This window comes from Corvus hawaiiensis, chromosome 24 (assembly GCF_020740725.1).
Source record: "Corvus hawaiiensis isolate bCorHaw1 chromosome 24, bCorHaw1.pri.cur, whole genome shotgun sequence".
In the NCBI taxonomy this organism is placed as follows: domain Eukaryota; kingdom Metazoa; phylum Chordata; class Aves; order Passeriformes; family Corvidae; genus Corvus; species Corvus hawaiiensis.
In genome coordinates, this window is record NC_063236.1 from 5,897,582 (window position 1) to 5,918,866 (window position 21,285).

At 51.0% G+C, this 21,285-nt stretch overlaps 1 protein-coding gene across 2 annotated transcripts in view; it reads right to left on the reverse strand.

Annotated features, from left to right (window-relative positions):
• LGR6 (leucine rich repeat containing G protein-coupled receptor 6) overlaps window positions 1–21,285 on the reverse strand; it is a 151,906-nt gene that overhangs the window by 30,610 nt on the left and 100,011 nt on the right. The window contains exons 5-6 of one of the 2 annotated variants that reach the window (XM_048327912.1): window positions 20,541–20,756; window positions 11,384–11,455 (exon numbers count right to left, since the gene is read on the reverse strand). In XM_048327912.1, coding sequence (XP_048183869.1) covers window positions 11,384–11,455; window positions 20,541–20,756 — 288 coding nt within the window. The remainder of the gene's footprint in view (window positions 1–11,383; window positions 11,456–20,540; window positions 20,757–21,285) is intronic. The other variant, XM_048327913.1, reaches the window with a different exon arrangement.

Below are 21,285 nucleotides of genomic sequence, written 5' to 3' on the forward strand. Positions count from 1 at the left end.
TCAGCAGATGAAGGTTCTGTTTGTACCTCTGCATGTGTGCAAGTATGTACAAGACCAGCTCTTCCTGAGCGAACACACGCTGTTCCCAGCCCTGGCAGCATCCCGGGGCCTCCCTCCCCTGTGCACTTGACAGATACAAAGAGCATTCATTGTGTTCCCGCTGGGTAAAAGCCCATCTTGGAATGCTGGCAGACACTGGGCTTGTTGGAAAGTGGAAATGCAACCAGGTGTAGTCATGCTGCTCCATCCCAGCTGCCAGCAACCCTGCTCTATGCAGAGGAGACAATGTGCCTGTGCTCGCTCCTGCCCGTGCTTCCTGGGTTTTGGGGAGGTGAGCCTCCCTCCTGGAAAACAACCCAGCTGTTCTGGGGAACAGGTCCCTGAGTGCTGCTTGTGGGTGGCTGCTCTGGATCGTGTGCTGCTCTCACCGCCCTGACTTGTCTCCAGCGCTGCTCCTGGCCAAGCTCTGCCCAGTTCATGGGGTCCAGCTGGCTGGAGGGGGCTGGAAGAAACCAGCACTCAGGATGGTCCTCAGGTGTCGTCTCTTCCCTGCACTCTTCCCGAAGCTCAGACCCAAACCATGATGTGAGAAAAAATTCCCTGTCCCTTGTCCTTCTTTCACAGAACTGGAATTGGGCTCTGGTCCAAGCAATGACCCAGAAACAGCATTCAACCCCCGCCGTGGTGTTCCTGTCAGTGGGGAAGTTTCTGTTCATTTAGTGAAATTCAGTCCTCAGGTCTTTGCACAGGTGCTAGCAGGGCTCCATCTGCCCCAGACATCTCCTCTCTGCCTGCTCTCCCATGGGGAATTTGGCCCAGCCCATGTGCCCCATGGTGGGTCTCCGGAGCTTCTTCCCCGGCACAGGGTCAAGGCAGATTGGAAGAGCTCACGGCTCAGTGGCTCAGGGATGATTTTGCTTTTCGATTCCAGTGGCCACAAAATTTCCTCCACTGGGCACGTCAGTGAACTGCCCATCATTCACAAACCCTCTCCAGGAGCTGGTGGATGTAGGAAATGGAGGTGCCGTAGCAAACACCTTGAAGGGTCCCCTTCCTCTCCCTGCCTCATCTGAGGTACTCGGGCAATGCTTTGCATCCCCAGCTCCACACTCTGACACTTTCCCACTGCTTCCAGATTTGGGATGATGCAGGGAAAGCTGCAAAAAGCCACTTCACTCTTCCCACTGTACTGCTGTGGCACAAGCTGGGATGGCCCAGGAGGCCTCTTGGCCCAAGGAAGCTGGACCTGGCAGTGCTGTCCCAGCTCTGGGGTCTGACCCAAGGCTTTGTGTGCTACATGTGGGGTTTCCTGGCTGTGGAGTGCTGTCCTTTTTGGCACAACGTAGATCAACGGCAGCGTTACTTGGTGGAAGGATGGCAACACACCATGGCCATGCCTATGCCAAACAATAGGAGGCCTCATAAAAAAGAAACTAGAAATAAAGAGCATGGCATAAGGGAGTTTTTCCCATTATCAAGGGCTATTGAAAGTGAAATCAGTCAGGCAAGAGGTTCTGAACTGATGTGCAAGAGCAGTGACTATGAATAATCCCTTTCCTCAGCTGGGCTCAAAGTTACCAGCTCTAGCATGACAGTGGAATGGCAAGAGAAGCCTTGTCTGTTCTTCTACTTGAAATGAAAGCCTCTGAAAGGTCACCCCGTCTGCCCAAGACACAGTGAACTGGCTGGCTTTCCATTGTTGCTGTTGCTAGAGGGAGCCTATAGCTTCATATTTGGAAGACCTTAACCAACCCTGTTTATTTAGAAATAAAAGTAAGTTGACATCAAAGGCCCAGTTATTTTGGGCTTTAACTGCCAGGGTGATTTGAAGCTGACAGCAAGCAGCCTGGAACTATTAATATCTTCAGTTGTGCCAAAAGGAGAGAAGGAGAGGAAAGAGTCTCAGGTCAATTTTCTGCCTGTTAGGGACTATTAGTGGTTCCACACAGGAAGCCAAAAAAAATAAAATTATATAGTACTATAAATTCTTCCATAAGCCACAAAACACCACAAATTTGCAGCTAATAAACCTGAAGATGAAGTGAGATTAGAAGCTGTAGATGGGACATTTGCTGACTATTTCAGTCCCAGTGGAGTTGGAGATGTTACCACGGTGCCTGGAGGGGACTTTGTGCAGCCTCCTCTGAGGACCTGCATTTCCACCTGTCCTGTGCTGGCACCTCATCAAGCTGCCAGTAAATGTAATTACTGCCTCTGCTAGTTGTGCTGGTTACTGTGGGCAAATCAAGCACTGGAAATGATTTAATTGGTAGTCTGGAAGCCCAAGGGGGCCATGGGGACCATGTAGTTTGACCTCTTGCCCAGCACTGGCCGGACAGCTTTACCCAGGCTCCGTACGTCCAGTCATGGCTCGTGGCTGAGCTGCCAGATGAGTTCAAATATGAAAAGCAATTGCACAATCAGGTGCCGTAATTTATGGAATCACAGATTCACTAAGGTTGGAAAAGCCAAGATCATTGAGTCCAACCATTAACCCCACACTAAACCATGTCCCTAAGCATCCTGAGTGTTTTTGGAATGCTTCCAGCACCTTCTGTTGTGTAGCATCAGCCCACACCCTGCTGTCCTGGCAGTGGCAAGCAGTGAGTGTGAGCCCCAGCTCAGCCTGGGGCATGAGAAGCTGCCAGTGCCTCTAACAAGTGAGAGGAGGGAAGGGGGATGTGGAAGGACACGGAGCACTTCTCTGGCTCCAGACCATGTGTCCATCCCCTAAAGGAAGACACCTGAGCCACACCTGAGAGCAAGAGGGGGATGTTCACATGAACCAGAGAGAGAAATGACCCACCATGGGATCCATCTGCTAGGGTCAGTGTTTTCATTGGGAAATTAATCATGTCCTAGAAACCCCCTTTTTTTTGTAAGTTATAAGAAGCCACGCTATGATGGAACTTGAGGGAGTGCATGTGTGTCCCAAAGGAACAGAGATGGGCTGCCTACTGTGGGAAGGTTGTCAGATACGTAGGGTACATAATTCCTGCCAGGAGCAAGCAGCAATCTCTGAAAGAGGATTCATTCTGACAGCCTGGCCTGGAAATGTCTCAGCCTCTCCCTGACACGGTGCTGCAGCACTTCACCAGGTTTCGGTGGCACTGGTGGACCATTGCTGGCATGGGGGGACTGTCTTGGGTTGTGCCTTGTACTCCTGCAGCCACTAATCCCTCCCAGTACAGCTCTGATCTCCACTGCAAATCCCAGCAGTGTCCAGTGTGTGGCTGTTCCACCCGGGACTCCTGTCTGTTCTCTAAGGCAATGGATCAATGTTTGATGTATTTAACACTGCCCTGCACATTCAGACACAAAGGTGCTGACCGAGGACACACAGAAACATCCACAGAGCTGATGGCTCAGGAGGAGGCTGCTCTTTGCCAGGCTGGAGAGGAAGGCAAGGCTCGAGGAAGCCTGGTCTAGAGCAGAGCATTCCCCAACTGCAGGAAAGAAGCTGGGGATTTCTACCTGCTCCCCGAGGTGCACAAATGGCTGGGGATCAGCCCCTGGAGCTCTGCTGCTGGTAGGAGGGAGCATGGGATGGAGGCAGAGCTTCTGTGCATCAGCACATCCGTGGTGAAAACGTGCCCCCAGCTGCCTCTGCTGCCGTTCTGCTGCCTGCAAGGGTCGCTCCTCCTTTGCACGGGCATCAATTCACACTCACACACCTTGGGAGGCAGAGGCACGGGCACCTGCTCCAGGAAAGGCTCTGGAAACAGGGAAAGGCTTTGGGCAAACAGGAGCCCGAAGAGCCAGAGGGGCCTGAGGACCTCTGATGGGTCACAGCATGTCTGCAGACCCAGAGGTTGGAGCTTGGAGAGCCTCAGTGGTGTTGGTCATTGCAAGATCAGCGGTGGGGGAAGCCAGGCTGGAGAGCTGGCCAGATGCAAGAGGGGAGTGTGAGGATTTGGTGGGCAAAGGGAGAACAGGCAGAGTCCTGCGATGGAGATGAGCCTTATAGTGGAGCCATGGAAAAGTGCAGTGGCCCCAGAAGTACCCTTTCACCTGAACCGCATTCACTTCCTCTCTTTTTTTCTTTATAAACCTGCAAAATGTCATGTCTGACTGGGGTTGTGTTCTGCCAAAGCTCAGCCTGGTTACAAGGTACCGACTGGTTCAGAGCCGAGCTGCACCAGGGAGGGCACATTCCAGGCCCCTGCAGCAAACTGGGAGCAGGGCCCAAGGAGACACAGGGTCTGATCTCTGTGCTCCTGGTCAGTGCCAGGTGCATTTGCCAGTTCAGTTTGACAGGTGACTTTCTCTGTTTGGAAAAGTCACTTTCCACTTATACAATGATCAGAGCAGACAATGAACTTCTTAGCTCTGTTCTGGGACCAGGAACAGGGACCCATGCAACCAGGGCCCTCAGCTGTGTCCCTCTTTCCAAAAAGCCGCACCCCCTTCCTTTCTCCATCCCCTCAATCTGGGTACCTAAGCCTCTCCTGAAGTCCCTTCCATCCTCTGGCAGGGCAGGTTGGGATCGTACAGTCAAGCTAATGAGCTGGGGACCCACGGTGACCCTGCAGGGCTGGAGCATCAGGATGCTGAGGAAGCAGCTCAGTGCAGCAAACAGGGCATCCCTGAGGGGTCAAATCCATCAGCTGCTCTGGGAATTGCACAGATTTGGGATTAGCATCAAGAAACGGCACAAAAGGCTTCAAATTAAACATGCTGATGGAGAAAAATCCACTAGTGGAGCAAGGTAGAATTTTGGCAGACAGTTTTCCAGGAGAACAGCAGAGCCTGCCTGGCCATTAAAGTGTTAAACAACCCTGGCATGAGCTGTACTGGAGATATTTCCCATTTCCTTCTTCCTGCCTTCATTGCCCAAGGTGCACTTTATATTAATTTTCTTTCTTTTTTTTTTTCTCCTATAGAAAATCCAACTCTCCAGAGGAGTTGGTAGGTTCCAGCTCTGCTCTGCATTTACAGACTCCACTAATTACCCGAATAATGGGACGGGTGCTGTGGTAAGGGCATTTCCTGTGAGGCAAGGTTAGGCAGATAAAATGCCTGAAGCCAGAGGGTTTTGGATTCAGCCGTTCTGGGAGATGTTTTTAATTTATTAGTGCTATTTTTAAAAAATAAATTAAAAGGTTTTTAAATGAATGGAGATTTGCTCTTTCCAAGTGATTTATCTCCTTTGTCTGATGGGCGGAGGAGCTGGCAGGGATGTGGATGGGGAGGGAGAATCCAGGGAGAGAGGAAACAACGGGGTCATCTCAGGTGGAGGGGATGGGCGAGGCCTGCATGGCCTCTCTGAACTGGTTCCTCATCACGTCCGTGTCAGAGATGGGCTGGAGATTTCCCAGAGGAGCAGCGCTTCTGGGGCTGATTGTTGCTATTTTGGCTGTAGCCAGGAGGCCTCCAGCATTTTGAGCCGGTCCTGGGGAGCAGCCGCTCCTTTCCCAGCCCTGCCTGTGCCCCGGGAGCCACCTTGGCCCTGCTGGGGGCTGGGAGGGCAGGACACTGCCAGGACACGCTTTCTCTCTCTGCCAGCACCAGGGTCTGCTCCGTGTGAGTGTGCCAAGGCAGGAGGAGCCCTGGCCCCTGCCTTCGGTCCTCGCTCTGTGGGACTTGGCCGTGTCCATGACAGGCCCACTGGCAGGGCCACAGCTCTTACTTTTGCATTTTTCCCTTGGCCTCGAGCTCCAGATAGAGCTCGGAGCAGCTGTTGGGGAATATGAGGCGGCTTTTGTGGTGGGAGACCCTGCACATCCCTTGCCAGAGTGCTGCTCGGCACTGCCAGCCCACCTGAGCCACACCTGAGAGCACAGACCTGCCAGAGCCGCTGCTGCTGCCCACCTACCTCGTACCAGAGGCCCCAGGGACCTGCTCTGTGTGTGTGTGTGACAGTCAGCCCCCAGGGCCACCACACCTCTCCTTGCTTGGACAAAACAGTCCTGATGGGAGGAAAAATGCTTTCCCCTTTCCTTCAAAGCAGAGATCCCATCCCAGGGGCATTTTCAATGAGTCCCTTCCACAGCTGCTTTGGTGGAAGATTTGGGAAGCTCCATGAGGAGCCTCTGTCCCCTTTCAGCTGCTCTCTGCACTTGGTCTCTGGGCTCTGTTCTGCTCTGCCGTGGGGACACCGAGGGCTGAGGCCTGCCTAATAGCAGGCAAGGTGGACATGCTGAATGATGGTCTGTGTGTGCTGGTGTTTGGAGCGAGAGTTTGGGGCCAGCTCTGAAATTCAGCTGCCATGACTCGATGCCCTCCCTATGGCTATCTCTGAGGCCCTGCACACACACACTCGAACACCAATGGCTGCACAGGTTCAGGTCACCTTCCCCTTCCATCCCTCTGCACAGAGCACTGACCTGGAGCTTGGTCATGCTGGGGGACTTCACTCATTCCCCTTCATCCTTGATCCATGAAATGTTCATATTTCAGAGACACAGGGGGATAAATCCAGTGTTACCACAGTCTACCTGATGAGGCCGAAGTTGAGCACTATGAGGTATGAGGCAATTATTCATCAGCCTTTAGAATGTGTTCAGACTGATAGCAAAGCTCAGGGACCTCAGGACACTGCTCAGCTTTCCAGGTGAAGGTGGTAAGGAGGAAACCTGCGCATGAGACCAGCCTCACTGCGGAAATTGATGTCACAGGGATCCCCTCATGAGAAGCTCTTTCCTCATACAGCAGAGGAACCTGGCCCCTGTGTTAGCACCATGCAGGCCTTTGCATGGCAGTTTTCCCTTGCTGTTCCTCTGAAACTGCAGCCACGTTGTCCCTGGCACTCTGCCCCCAGCCCTGAGCACAAGGTCTGAGTGTTCCCAAGAATCAGTCTCTGTCACTGCAGTGATGCTCCTGGCTGCAGCTGAACTGCTCCTTCCATCAGCTCTTCCATGAGCACTCCTCCTCACCAGGCTAATGACACACAAGTCTCATCAGAGAATCATGGGATGGTTTGGGTTGGAAGGGACCTTAAAGATCATCTAATTTCAAGCCCCTGCCATGGGCAGGGACACCTCCCACTAGAAGGTATCTAATCCCCCTTACCCTTCTTGCTGCATTGTTAAAGACTGAGAAATTAAGTCTAAAACAATCAGGAAATGTAGAAGTCAGGATCTTTCCATCCAAATGGCAGAAGCAGGTTACGCTGCCAGGTGTTTTACAGCACATGTTAAACATCCCAAAGGACAATGCACCATGGGCCGGGTCTGACAAGGCAAATCTGGAGCAGGGAAGTGATGTGAAGAGCAGTGTGTCTGCGGTCTCAGCTCTTGGCATGCCTTGCACCTACTTCTTGCAAAAGATGGTGCTTCTCTTGACTCTTTTTCATTTCACCTCCCCACTCCTCACTCCTCACCCTCTCAGGATTCCCTCACCCCACTGGGCCAGCCCATTTGCCAGGCCATTTGCTGTGGTCCAAACATTCACCGTGGCCACAGGCCTTTCCCTCCGGCCATGCCAATGGGTAATGGATGTCCTTCCCTTGGTATTTCAATATTATACCCTTGGCATATTGATCCCTGCTCATGGGGCAATGCTGGCTCCTCCCTGCATTTCCTGTGGGCATCCCCTGACCTTACACCTTGTGTACAGAATCGAGGCCATTACCCAAAGGGGCTACAGGAAGAATGTGTCACATCAGCATATTTACTCTCTTATTTGCTCCATGGCTTTGGGAAAGGGCTAAAAAATGCCAAACTTCTCCCACTCCGACCATCTAATGCCTGGTTTCATGGCTCAGCTTGGGGCTTCTTCCCACAGCCCTGCAGGGTTGTTCTGTGTCATCTCTCAGGCTGATGAGAACTGGAGACGGAATCTCACTGGTTTACAGGGCTGTTTCAAAACCCCTTTGGGAATCTGGCCCAGGCTGCTCTGACTTGCTTCCAGCCTCCCTGCCAGCTTTCCTTCCCAGCAAGAGAAAGCTGGGGGGGCGGCTGCTGAACAGCCAGGTCTTGCCCTGAAAGAGAAAATTTTCTTGGAGCTGCTTTATCCAGCTGCATGCTGGTGTTTGACCTGGTGGGTGCTGCACATCTGCCTGTCCCCCCATCAGTGTGGGGAACACAGAGCTGCTGTGCACTTGGCAGAGCTGACTTGTGCACAGAAGCTGCAGGTCAATGCAAGGGAAATGTGAAGTCATTCATCTGGCTTCACCTCTTTCTAGATTTGCTGCCCTCCTGAAATATCAGGGCCAAGCCTTCTCCAAGAACAAAGATGCTCCACTGGGATCTGTTTTTGCAGGAATGCTGGGACTTGGGGCAGGTGAGCAGTGTGGTTGTACTTACACAGCTCGCACGTTGCTGAGACCTGCATGGGGCAGTGGCTGCTGCTTCTCTTAGGTTTTGGCATTTAGTAAAAATAGAAGTTTTACTGTCTAGCTGAATAGGAGAAGAAATATTTCCCTTAGGGAAACAGAGGTTTTTGCACCTAAAACTTCCCAGGCTCTTCTGAAAAACCTGAAACTATGTTTTCCTCTCAAATTTTACACTTCTTCAACTATTGTGCCTGGTTTATAATCAGCATCTGGCCACAAATACTCATTTTAGGAACCCTGGAGAAATTTCTGTCTTCACCAACCCTTACCATCCTGCTGCCTTCCAGGAGGTAACGCCCACGGGGTAACTGAGAGCACAGTTTGGCCTCCACAAGCCCAAGAAAATGTGCTAAGTGCTGTCAACAGAATGTAATCATAATTTGAGTTAAAGGGTAAATGTGGAGCCTGTAATCGTCTCCACATGCACAGGAGCCAAGAGGTGGTAGGTAGATGCAGGTCTAGGCTGGGGCGGTGCAGCCAAAAGCTTGGCAAATTTTTGCCCCAGAGCTTGTCCAGCTTTGGTCAGCAGACAGGTGGGTGCTAAGGATCAGCATGGGGGGTGGCTCCACTTGAGGAACACACGTTGCTCAAGGATCACTGAATCGGAATGCTTGCTGGCCTGATGGTGAGAATTGGATTCTCAGGCCAGGAGGAGCAGAAGGCCTCTCTGGAGAGCACTTCTTCAGAGCGATCAGATGTGGAGGAGAGCGTGGAGAGCCTGGAGCTCTCTGCCACAGCACTGTCCTTGCTGCAGGCAGCTGTGTAGGGTGGGGCTGTGGGACACTCACGCACCAGCGTGTCCTGCACAGCCTGGACACGGGCGGAGCCCGGGCACGGGCGGAGCCCGGACACGGGCAAAGTCTGGACACGGGCAGAGCCTGGACACGGGCAGAGCCCGGACACGGGCACAGTCTGGACACGGGCAGAGCCCGGGCACGGGCAGAGCCCGGGCACGGGCACAGTCTGGACATGGGCAGAGTCTGGACACGGGCAGAGTCTGGAAATGGGCAGAGCCTGGAAATGGGCACAGTCTGGACATGGGCAGAGCCTGGACATGGGCAGAGCCTCGGCACGGGCAGAGCCTCGGCACGGGCAGAGCCTGGACACGGGCAGAGCCCTGCTTCAACGGGACCAGCCTTGGAGGTCGGATCCTCCCAGGGCTGCCTGATCAGCACCAGCAGAGACAGCGTTTGCACTGCTGCAGTGCTCCAGAGTCCCCGCATTGCTGCACAGTCCTGTCCCCGCAGGGATGGGGAGCAAGAACAGGGGACATGGAGCTCCCCAAGTGCTGGGCAGCACCTCGGATGAGCAGCAAAAGGCAAAGAAAGTGTGAGAGTGGGAGCAGAGTGGAAGAGAGGGAAAATGAGCTTTCATCACAAGTGTCTGTGGAAACAGAATTATCTCCCAGGGCTATGAAACCCTTTAGTCTTTCCCACAGCAAACAAGGGGCCATCTTTTCCTCTGCAGCTCCATCCTGCTTGGGATGGGCAGCAGGATCTCTAACCACCCTGGCTGCAGAGAAGGGTTGCCCAGATGTAGGCTGGGATGTTGCTGCATGTCTGCTACAGCTGTAGACCAAAGAAGGTTTTCTTCCATCAGCGAGTTCTCTGTTACCTCCTGCAGCTCGCCTGCCTTTGTGCTGCCTGGGTGCCACATCTCTGCCCTCACATATTTGCCTGTGACACCAGAAATGACTGGGGAGAAAGCCAAGCTGGGACCCGTGGGTCACCAGAGGAGACCATGCATCAGCCTCCCACCCCTGGCACAGTTCAACCTCTCCCCAGCTGAGCCCTTCTGGGTGGTCCCAGGATCTGCCAGTCTGCAAGGAAGAGACAATGCGTGTCATGGTCCTGCCCTGAGGAGTGTGTCTGGGGACCAAGGGTTTGCCTGCTGCTGCCACTCTTGCCCGATAGCTGCTGTTGGCATCATGCTGGGCACAGAGGAGCCCTCTCTCCTTGAGTGGCACTTGAATGCTGGGAAGCAGCATCTCCTTTTGCCATGACCCAGACCCCCTAGTTCTCTTGGCAGGAAGCAAGGGCCTGACTCTGACCCCAAGCCTGCATGAAGGGAGATGTTTCTGCACAATCGAAGGCATCAGGCACCTCTTCCAGTCTTTCAGAGCCTCGATTTATTTGTTTGCTTGTTTATGTTTCCTCCTGGGCCAATGCACAGCACACGAGGCACAGGCCATTCATGCAGCTGTCACAGCACAGGGAATGTGTGGTCAGGCTGTGGGATGAAACTCTCCTTCAGTTCAGGGTGAACCCCCTGCTGCTAATTGCAGAGCCATGGAATAGTTTGGCTTGGAAGGGACCTCAAAGCCCATCTCGTTCCACCTTCCTCTATCCCAGGTTGCTCCAAGCCCCATCCAACCTGGCCTCGGACACTCCCAGGGATGGGGCAGCCACAGCTTCTCTGGGCACCCTGTGCCAGGGCCTCAGCACCCTAACAGCCAAGCATTTCTTCCTACTATCCAATCTCAATCTACCTTCCTGAAGATCTGTCCTGGAGGTGAGTTCACTCCTGCTTCCCATCCTCCCTGCAGTCTTCTGATGGATTGTTTCCCAGCCATGCCAAGCACATGGTGCAAAATGAAGTCAGCTGGTGATGCCAGGAGACATGAGATCGTCTCAAACAGAGATACCCCACAGACCCCTGAGGACTTTACAGGCCCCAAACTCAATACAGCCCCTTGTTTTGGTGGTCAGGTGTTGGAGAGGCTTTAAGACCATGCCCATGTGCTGAGGAAGGAGACACTCCCTGAGTAGGGCACGCATCCAAGCTCTTGGGATTGCACCTGGACTAGACTGGTGTCCAGGGCCTCAGAACCCCTTGCCAGCCACACTGCCCATATGCACAGATCCCCCTGCAGCAGCAGCACAGCCTGACCAGCTTGCACAGCCACGGGAGGAAAGGCCAGGCTCTCAGTCCCCAGTGAGCATCATGCCCTGGGCATGCACTCGTGCTGGTGCCTGGAGCCAGCCCTGCTGCTGCCCCCAGTGCATGGTGACCAGTGACACGTGGGGGCTGCCCCCCTTTCCTGCATGCTGTGCTGGGGGATGAACACAGCCCATGTCTTTAGGACAGAGAATAAAACAGGGGACTCACAGGGTTTCCAGGCTGTGCAGCCCATCAAAGCCGTTGGCTCCCAGGCTCTGGATCCGGTTGTTGTGCAGGTGCCTGTGGACAAAACAGAGATGGTCAGTGGAGGTGCAAGATGACCTTTTCCTTTGGTCTGAGCTGTGGTCCAGAACATCCTGGATGTAAGCTGACCACAGCCTGGGCTGGGATGCCAAGGGCACTCATAGGGTTCCTTCTCTTACCCCACGAGACATGCTGGGTGCAGTAGTGCTTGCAGAGCAGCTACAGAGCTCCCATTCCTCTCAGGAATTCGAGGCTGATGTAGGAATTTCCCTGAGATCTCCACCTTTACAGCTACCAGGTGGCTGTGGATGAACATGCTTAAGCAAGAAGCTTCAAGAAACACCCTAGAGCTCACCCTTCCCTGGGCTCAACCCACCATGTGGCTTCAACAGCTGTTCATGGGCACTGGGTGCTATCTAAGGACACAATCATATTTGGACTCCTTGAAGCTTTAGTAGCAGCAAGAAGACTTTGAGTCCAAAATCATCCTGTTAGTCACAGTTTATTATCTTTACTTTAAAAAAAAAGAAAACCCTGCCAGTTCCTGGAGCAGCTCCAGTTTGATTGCAACGAGAGTTGTCTTCAGTTCAATGCTTCAGAGTGCCTGGCTGAAGTGCTGGGGCCATGCCACAGGCTGATGCACATTCTCTGCACCATAGAAACAGTTTTTTTCCTGTTCCCCTTCATCCTGCTGCTACATGCCACAAACATCTAGTGCTTAAAGGCTTGGGAGCTCCCAGCCTTAACGCTGGCACTGGGGAGCCTTGTGCTGGGGGCTCCTGCAAAGCCACCTGGGGTAATTTTCCTTGGAAGCTCTGTAGGTGATGAGTTTCTGGAGTCCTGGGTTCTGTGTTTCCACAGATCCCTCACTCCCCTGTCTCAGTCTTTTGGCAAACCCAAGGCCTTAATTGCCGGATTCCTCATCTTGGATTATCAGAGACCCTTGTGTATGTGTGCACATCTCAGCGCTTTTCCCATGTCACTTCCTTTACATCTGTGAGCTTGTGGCTAATTGTGCATCTCCCTCTGAAATCCCACTCAAAGGCACCTCCAAGTCCATGGAGAGAGTTCTTGTGAGCAGTCTGAGAAAAGTCTGCTGAAAAGCAGGAGAAGACAACCCACTGCTGCCCAGCCTGCACTTAACCCTCTTAGTGATGCCCATGCTTGCACTGCCATGGTGTGTGTGATAAATGCCCACCGAGGAGGGGCAGCTCTCTGGGCAGGTTTCCCCATCAGTTCAGATTCTCTTTTAACGCCCAGTCCACGTGGTGAATTGCTGCCATGCCACTCCCCATGGGGGTCCTCTTGTCCCATGCCTATGATAGCACTAGCAAGGGATGCACCAGCCTTTGTCCAATGCTGCTGCCTCCTTCCAAGAGCCTGGGGGAGGCTCCATGCTGGCAGGTGGATCCATGATTTTTTCATTATTTGCTGCTTGATCTAAATGTGTCTCAGCTTGAAAAATCTCTCACTCCACCTGGATTCAAGTGCGAGCTGTTTGGCTGAGCACAGGCAGCTCCCACTGCCAAATATTCTAGGGTAAAACAGGAGGAAGCTGGGAGTGGAGGAACAGCCAGGCTCTAGGGCAGTTTGGTAGGGGCTTGCAAAACAGAAACAGCCCAAGATGGATGTTTGTCATTGGGATGAGAACATGCAAACATTTCAGAGGAAGGGGAAGGGAAAGATATCTGATAACATATGTTTGCTCCTTTGAGCAAATGGGAAAAAAGAAAAAGGATGTTGCCTGCAAAAAAACTTGGATTGTGACTTTTGGAGGAGAAAAGAAACTTGAGATCAAAATGCGAATCTTATGGGAGAAATTTCTCTTTGTCACAAGAAAAGAAGTTTGAGCCCAGATGGTTTCCTCCATCAAATGTTAACAGCTTCTGGTCATGCTGCCTTTTCTTCAGTTGGTGGTGCCAACCATTTTGAGTTCCTTTGGCACTGGATACTGCAATTGGCAAAGAAAGGGTTTGGGTCTGGAGTTGCTGTGGGATCACATGAAGAGGTACCACAAGAGCCCCATGCCCCAAACCCCTGTCCTGTGTGAGGGGACAGTGTGGGGACAAGGGAATGCTGAAGGCCAGGGAAGGTGTGAGCTCCCCGGAGCTTTGTCGGGATGGTGTGACCGGACACCTTGTCCAAGCTCGGACATGCTGAGCAGCTGACTGCTATCACTGCAGTCAGGCAAGGAGACAGCAGAGAAAAGCAATCACCTGCTGTGTTTATATTTGGCTCTAGAGTGCTTTGTTTGGAGGCAGAGTAATGAAAATCATCCGAAGGAAGTTCTTTGTTGCTGAGAAAATTATGAACAACCAAAAAAGGGAGTTATAAAAAAATTTGCTGTCCAAGCTGAACTCTAGAGTTACCCAACCACATGGCAATAATAGAAACAAGAGAGCTGGAAAGGTAAACACTTGAAAAGACGTTCCTGTCTTCCATTCTGCCTTTTTTTCCTCCCCTGGTAAACAAATTTTAACAAGTGGAATTGCAACATCTCCAGTGCTTGTCAATTTGAGCTCAGCCCACACAACGTTATATTCTGCCCTGTAAATTACAGCTCAGCTGGTTTGATGGCAGCTCAAGGTACTTGACTCTGGGCTATAAACAACCCCTACGATGCAAAAACATGGCAAGTCTTTAAGCCTTTGCTGTTGGAGCCAGAAGCCACCACTCTCCTTGGTAAGGGCAATGAGCTTTGGGATCTGTGTCTCTTCCTGTGCAGGTCAGTCCCGTGGAGTGAGGATGAGTTTGGGCAACCACCCGTGGATGAAGCTTTGCCCAGGATGAGGACAGTCAGTGCTGTATCGTGGGCTGGCCTGCAGCCTGTTCTCAGCCACGAGCCTCTGTTAGAAAGCAGCAGTAGCTGTTGTCACACTGACCCCTGGCAGGGTGGGACTGGCAGCTCCTGCAGCAGCACAAGGGCTCCCACGTGTTGTGGGACAAGTGAGCTCCTCTGCTGCCAGGTGAACCCTTGCTGTGTCCTGCTGAAACCAACAGAAACGGCGGTGGCTGCAGAATCCCACACAGGCTGGGGAGAGAGGCTGCAGCCTAGATGGTGCCTCAGGTGGGGAGAATTTAGAAACAGAGCAGGAAAAGATCAAACCCTACAAGATTCACTCTGACCCACGATAAGAAATGCACAGCAGATTCTAGATAGAAGGTTTTCTGTCCTTGCCAACTATTTCCTATCAGAAATTTGGAATAAATGTGATTTTTTCCCCCCATCACTCATGCAGCACCCTTAGTCAAATTTGTTCCATTTTCATTTTACTGCTTTTTCCATTTACTTTTCCAGTGAATTAAAAGGTTTTGGAGAACAGTCTGAAAGACAGTCCAACACAGGCATTAGCTTCAACTGTGGCAATGCCACCTCCAAGGGGACTGCACATTTGTCTTACACAGAAGGGAAGCAGGTTGAGCTAGTGCCTAAATCCTGCTTTAATGAAGGTGCTTGTCTGTGTGGGCAAGGAAAGGGAAATCCTGTCAACATCTGCACTGTACACTGGTGAAAGCAGATCTGGCAGGACAAACGTATTGCTGATACCCACACTGGTAACTGGATGTTGCGAATTGAAATGGGTGCAGAGAGGAGCAATAAAAATGATCCAAGGGCTGGAAAAAAAGTAGGATGGGGACTTAAAGAACTCAATGTGTTTAGATTATTACATAAGATCAAGGGGATGAGTGCAGTGTAATGTATAGGATTCTTCCTGGTTGGAAACTGGGTACTAAAATGGTTCTGTGATTGAGTGGAGGAAAGAATAATAAGAACAAATGTCTGAAGTCAAAGCCAAAGAAAATTCAAATGGGAAATATGAACGTTTTTTTTAACACTAAGGATGATTAACCACTGGAACAGACTACAAAGAGAAGTGGTGGATTTGCCATCGCTTTCATTTTTAATGACTTCATTTTTTCTTCTCAAAAAGGACAAATGCAAACATTTTCCATCAATTATTTGCATTAGATGATTTGAACCAAGCTCAAATCTGACATCATATGAATTCTCCCCTGACCAGCCATTGCCACGATGAGCTTGCATCTCTATTGTGGCAAAATTGTCCTTTTCCTCAACTTGGCCATGGATAAGTAGAGAAACCTGAACCATAAGTGGTGCAAATTCCATGGATTGTTTCCACTAGTGAAGGACCAGCATGAGACTTGTCTGGTGGAGAATAAAGCTCGATCAGAAGCGACATTCTCAGGGTGCATTGGGGCATGATTTGCTTCTTCCTTAAGTGCTGGAGAAGGAAATCCACTTTTGCCAAGGCAGTGAGCTTGGTCCTCCGAGAGAAAAGGCACTTTAGCCAATTAAAAGGCTCATAAATGGGACCCAGATGTTCCAGGCAATATTGCTCTTAGTGATAATGAATTGCACATGCCTGGCACTCCCTGCCAACAGGGTTCCCAACAACTTCTCAGAGACGCACTGGTAACTCCCTTGCACAGGTGGGAGCAGGGATGCACAGGCTCATCCTGACACTCCAGTGCACCAGACTGGGCTCTGTGGTGCTAGGAAGCTCCAAGTCCCACAGATGTCAGCTGAAAGGACTGGTGACTAGCTTCCCTGGAAAGCAGGGATATGTTGGTGTTTGCTCCTAGGCAAGGAAGACGCTGAAAAGCAGTGGTCCCTTCTGAAAGCCCCAGCCAGAGTTACACCAGAGCAAGGACCAGAATGGGAATGGGAACCCAGGAGTCTTGCAAACAAGTTTTCTCTTCTAGTCACTAAACTATTCTGTTAGAGACAGAGCTGCATCGTGTTCTTTAATGATAAAAACTGTAAGAAAGAGGAATTCTACTGAAGATCCTTCATTGACACATTTCCAGTACACTTGCAGCTGGAAGGTGCTGCTGAGTGACCTTGACAATAAATTATCAGCTGATATTCAGGTTGTGTGAATGTCAAGTGCAGCAGAGGGGAGAACCAGGCATACACACTAACAGGCTTTTATATACCTCCAGGAAAGAGGCCTTGGTGTTCAGCAGCTATGAAAAAAGCAAATGAAATGGCAGGGATAACTGGAAGAGGGAGAGTGGGCACAGAACAGCGTTGTACCATGGTATAAACCAGAATTAATTTCTGTCTGATACAGTGTGCAGATTTGGTCTCTCCATCTGAAGGTGTGAAGGAACAGGTAAGTGTGATATGTGAACTAACTTCTGATTTTACACAGACAGGTATTAACAGGACAAGGGGAAAAGAGGGTAGATTTTTTTCTTAAACTGAGAGAGGGGAGATTTGGATCAGATATTGGGAAGAAATTCTCCCTGTGATGGTGGGCAGGCCCTGGCACAGGGTGCCCAGAGCAGCTGTGGCTGCCCCTGGATCCCTGGAAGTGTCCAAGGCCAGGTTGGACAGGGCTTGGAGCAACCTGGGATAGTGGAAGGTGTCCCTGCCCAGGGCAGGGGGTGGAACTGGATGAGCTTTGAGGTCCCTTCCAACCCAAACCAGTCTGGGATTCCATGTTGCACACCAGGTAACTGGATGGGGACTGGAAAAGCTGAGCTGAGGGAAGGGTACAATAGATAGTAACAAATACAGCAATGGCCCAGAGGAGATGGACACAGAGCACAAGAATTAGAGGGCGTTAAGCAAAACTAACTGGTAGTGGCACCAGAACAACTTTTCCCAGTGTCCATTTTTTCGACCAGCTAGGCAAGGGTGAGGGCCAGGTTAGAGGAGTGGAGCATCTCTTTTGCTCCCATTACAGGGCCAAGTTGACTCCTGGAGGTTTCTGTAGATAAAAAATGCTGCTAGCGAGGATTTTCTTGTTATTTTCTAAGTCTGTGAGAGACTTTTCTCTCTCACAGAAGAGGTAGCAGAGTTATGTAAACAACCAAACACCTGCAACCTTGAGAAGTCTTGTTTATGGTACAGTAGAAAAATATTTTGATAATGGATGTTTTAGGATTTTAGCCAATCACCCCAAGGGGTGGCTGATCCTTTGTCCAATTAGACTATGAAGAAAAAGGTCTATAAAATAGAGTTTGTAAAATAATTAAATCAATCAATCTTGCTGCACAATTCCTGCCTGCTGGATCTTCTCTCCTCCTCCTCCCTATGGCTGCAGGACACGGTGATGTACCCTAGGGCCCAGGCCTGCGGTAATAGGTTTCCAGGAGCTAAGGCTCCCTGTGGACCCAAACAAGGAAGGTTCTCAGATCTGGATTTGACCTCATTTGCTCTAAGAGGTTCTCTGCTATGTGATGAAACTAAAACTACTTGAAGATTTTCTCTATCCAGGTCCCTCGTTACAGGGCAAACCTCTCTACTGCTTGGCCTGTTTTGGAAAGGTCACTCCAACTCTGTGTCCCACACTCATCCCAGCATCTCTGCTGAGAGCTCCTTTGACATCAGGAAAGCAGGGAGCTGCAGCCCACTGCAGAGATGTGGCAGCAAGGACACATCTGCAGCATGGGAGATATCTTGGCAATGTAAGATTTTACTTGTGGACCTCTCTGGGGAGTGGAGCTGAAAGAGGTGCTGTGATTCCTGGCTTGAGACTTCTTGCTGAGTTCAGCTGACAGAGGAAATGAGGGACACTACTGAGAACTGCTTTTATGCACTTTATTGGCCTGTCAGCGCAGCAGCATGGGGGTTTCAGATGCTGACTGCTGAATGAAAAGTCTTATATGCTCAAGAAAGGTGATGATTTTTGTAAAACAACCTTTACTTCACACAAACCATCAGCTGAAAAGTATTCAGGATTACTTCTGCTTGCAGATACTAAGATACATTTGGTCCTGAATAGATCAGACTGGAAGGTAACATCCTATTGCCATGAGCTATCCTGATCAGATATCCACCTCTCTTCTGCCATCAAAGCACAGTGCCAGCACCCCAGCACACAGAGCCCTTGTTATTAAAGCTGGGAAAGGATGTGCCAGTTACGGAGGTTCATGGATTTCATGATGAGTGATTTATACGAGGCTCTGCTCACTGAACAGCCTGCAGCCCCAGTTCGAAGACTGCAGCAGCAATAGATGGGAATCAGATCAGGGAATTCCTCAACAAAGGTGTAATTTATTAGCAGACACTGAGCCTTTAAAGTATTCCAGATTGAGGCTGGGATACTCTGATGTCAGTGCTTGCGGCAGTGCAGGATGGTGAAATGGTTCTGCCAAAGGCCCAAGGTGTGTGGAGGAGGAACAGCAGAGCTCTGCAGCTGGGAGACTCCTGCCCTCAGCCGCGGTCAGCCGTGTCCCTGAGCACCGACCAGGCTGGACAGGAGAGATTCCCCTGTGCTCAGCCACATCTGCCCTTGGCTTTCTTCCCCTGGGGGCTCATTTTAATACCCTGTAGCTGGGAGTTCCCAATGTTTATGGCAGCAGCCAGATCCTCCATCTACCTGCAAATCCAGACATTTTCAGATGGAGGGATGTGTATCATCTGCACCCTGGTAGGGAAAGTCTTCTCTCCAGCTTTTGGGAGCATTTGCTTGTCAGCTTGATGGGTGAGTCTGGAGCAGGGACATATCCCTGGTTGGGACACAGGAGGGACACTGGGTGACTTTCCACTGGTGATGTGTTGACAAGGGCTTGCATGGAAGCATGGGAGAGATTTATGGGGCCAGTTCTGCCAAACACTTGTGATCCCACAAAAATGTAGCATCGTGTCCCACAGAGCCTGGCAGGATCACACATGTCTTCCCTTCCAATTGTATGTGGTGGGACATTATTCTCTCCCTTGTGACCTAATGGTCAATGACTTTTATTTCTCAAGCTTGCCTGTTTAATTAAGGAGTTGCTTCTTGCCCACAGTATGGGATGAGCCGGAATGAAAGCAGCATGCTTTGGAGGCTGAAATGAAACCCCAAATGTCAGCTCACCCGCTGAGTGAGCTATTAAAGCTGACTGAAGTGGTTGCATTATGGTGGCCATGGGTTGCCTTGCAGAATGAGCACTATTGTGGGTGAAAACTACTTTTTTGATTTTTCTCAAGTTGCTTTTTGCTTTTCTCCTAAATAAGCCTTTAAGCTTTGTCTAAACAGCACATCCCATTAAGTATTATTGATGCTTAATAAAACTCTGAACTGTGCTTTGTCCAAGCACTTTCTATGCTGGATGGTCTCAGTGAACGCATTAAATTTTGAAAGGGAAATAATTGCTAAACTTTCACTAAGGCACTACATGCTGAGATTACTTAACACCCTGGTATCAGTACAAATTACCAAACTAGAGGTGGCATTTCATGTGGATAGAGGAGCTCCAAACCAGTTGGCAATCACACCTGAACTTGCTAATCAACACCGAAGAAGTAATAAGTAGCTCATTTGCACATGTAGAGTTCCTTTTAAAGGGAAGATAATCTGCAAGCCTCTGTTGATAGAAAGGATGCCCCTCCTGAGCAGCTGCCAGAGGGATGGGTTCACTTTCTGAGTGCAGGTTGCGGGTGGTTTAGTGTCTCACTGCCCACGGAGTGCCTGTTTCCATCCTGGAGCAGCGCTGCTCTCCCCAGCGCTCCCAACGCTCACAATGCAAACCGGACAGCAGCCACGGCAAAAACATCTGACCTGCACATGTACCAGTCATGCAAATAAGCAGGCACGGGCTTGGACAAGGTGTTGGCGTTAGACCTTTGGTTTAAAATCATATTTGGTAATAAAAGGGGCTGGGGGGGCTAGGGGGAGAGGGACTGAGTTGGTATGTTTTCCAAGAAATGAAAATATTACTTTTTTGACCTGACTGCAAATCGTTGCAATTTGATTCTTTTTTTCACGTTGCTAGAAGTTCCTGTTGTTTTAACACAGGGATTGGAGGGAGGAAAAGAAATGAGAGGGTTTTTTGTTGCTTGAGTCTTCAAGGAAAAAAAAATCTGGTTTTTGTTTCCAGTTACTGATTTTTTTTTTTTTTTAATACAAAACATTTCTTGAATTATATCAGGGAGCTTATTAGCTCTTCAGTGAAAAGTGGGGAAAATATGAGAAAAATCAAAAGAGGCAATTTTAGCATTTCATACAGAATGAGGGGGTTTCCCTGACTGAACAAAACCTCTACCCTGGCCCCAGCAGCAAAACGCTGCTCGTGGAGAGTGACCAGCAGGTCTTCCCACAGGAGGAGGAGCCCGTGGGCAGCACCTTGTCCCGGCCGGAGGGAGTAAGAAGTGGAGAAGGCTTACAGCACCACGAGGCTGCTGAGGTTCTGGAAGGCGAAATCGGGGATGTGCCAGATCTGGTTGAGGGCCAGGGTCATGGCTTGGAGCGCTGGCAGGTGGTTCAGAGCTCGGACAGGGATCTCCGTCAGGGCGTTATCGTCCAGCCACAGGTGACGCAAGGAGAGCAGCCCCTCAAAGCTCGTGTCGGGCACCACGGAGATGAGGTTTGCGTCCAGGCGTCTGGGGGGGAGAGAAACAGGGTGGGGATCAGTGAAAGACCTGCCCGCAGTGTTACGCAAGGGGAGCGATGCCGAGGCTTTGGATTGATGGCCAGGGAGATTGGATCGGGCTGTAAATAGTGATTAACATAAGAAGGTATCGGTGAAGCTCCTGCCTGTGCTGGGAGATGTCTGACCACCACCAAGGACCATCCCTCCTTGATGGTCACTTGGTGCTGCCAGCCGGTGGCAGCGTCTGAAGCACGGTGGTTGGGCTGAGTCCTCCCGTGTGGCCCCCAGGCCAGCTGGGGCTTGCAGCCGGCCCCTTAACTCGGAGCATCAAAGCCGCATCCCCCGGGGCTGGGCTTGCCGTGGATCTGCCCGAGCCGTCTGCCGAGGCAGCTCACACCCACGGGGCTGCGGGACAGCCAAACCGAGCGGCCACAGCGCCAGGCCAGGGGGAAAGGCTTTGTCTGGAAACGTGGAAGATGCCACGGCCCTGCTCGGGGTCCTGTGTGTGATCCTGTGCCTGTGCGGGAGTCAGACCCCGT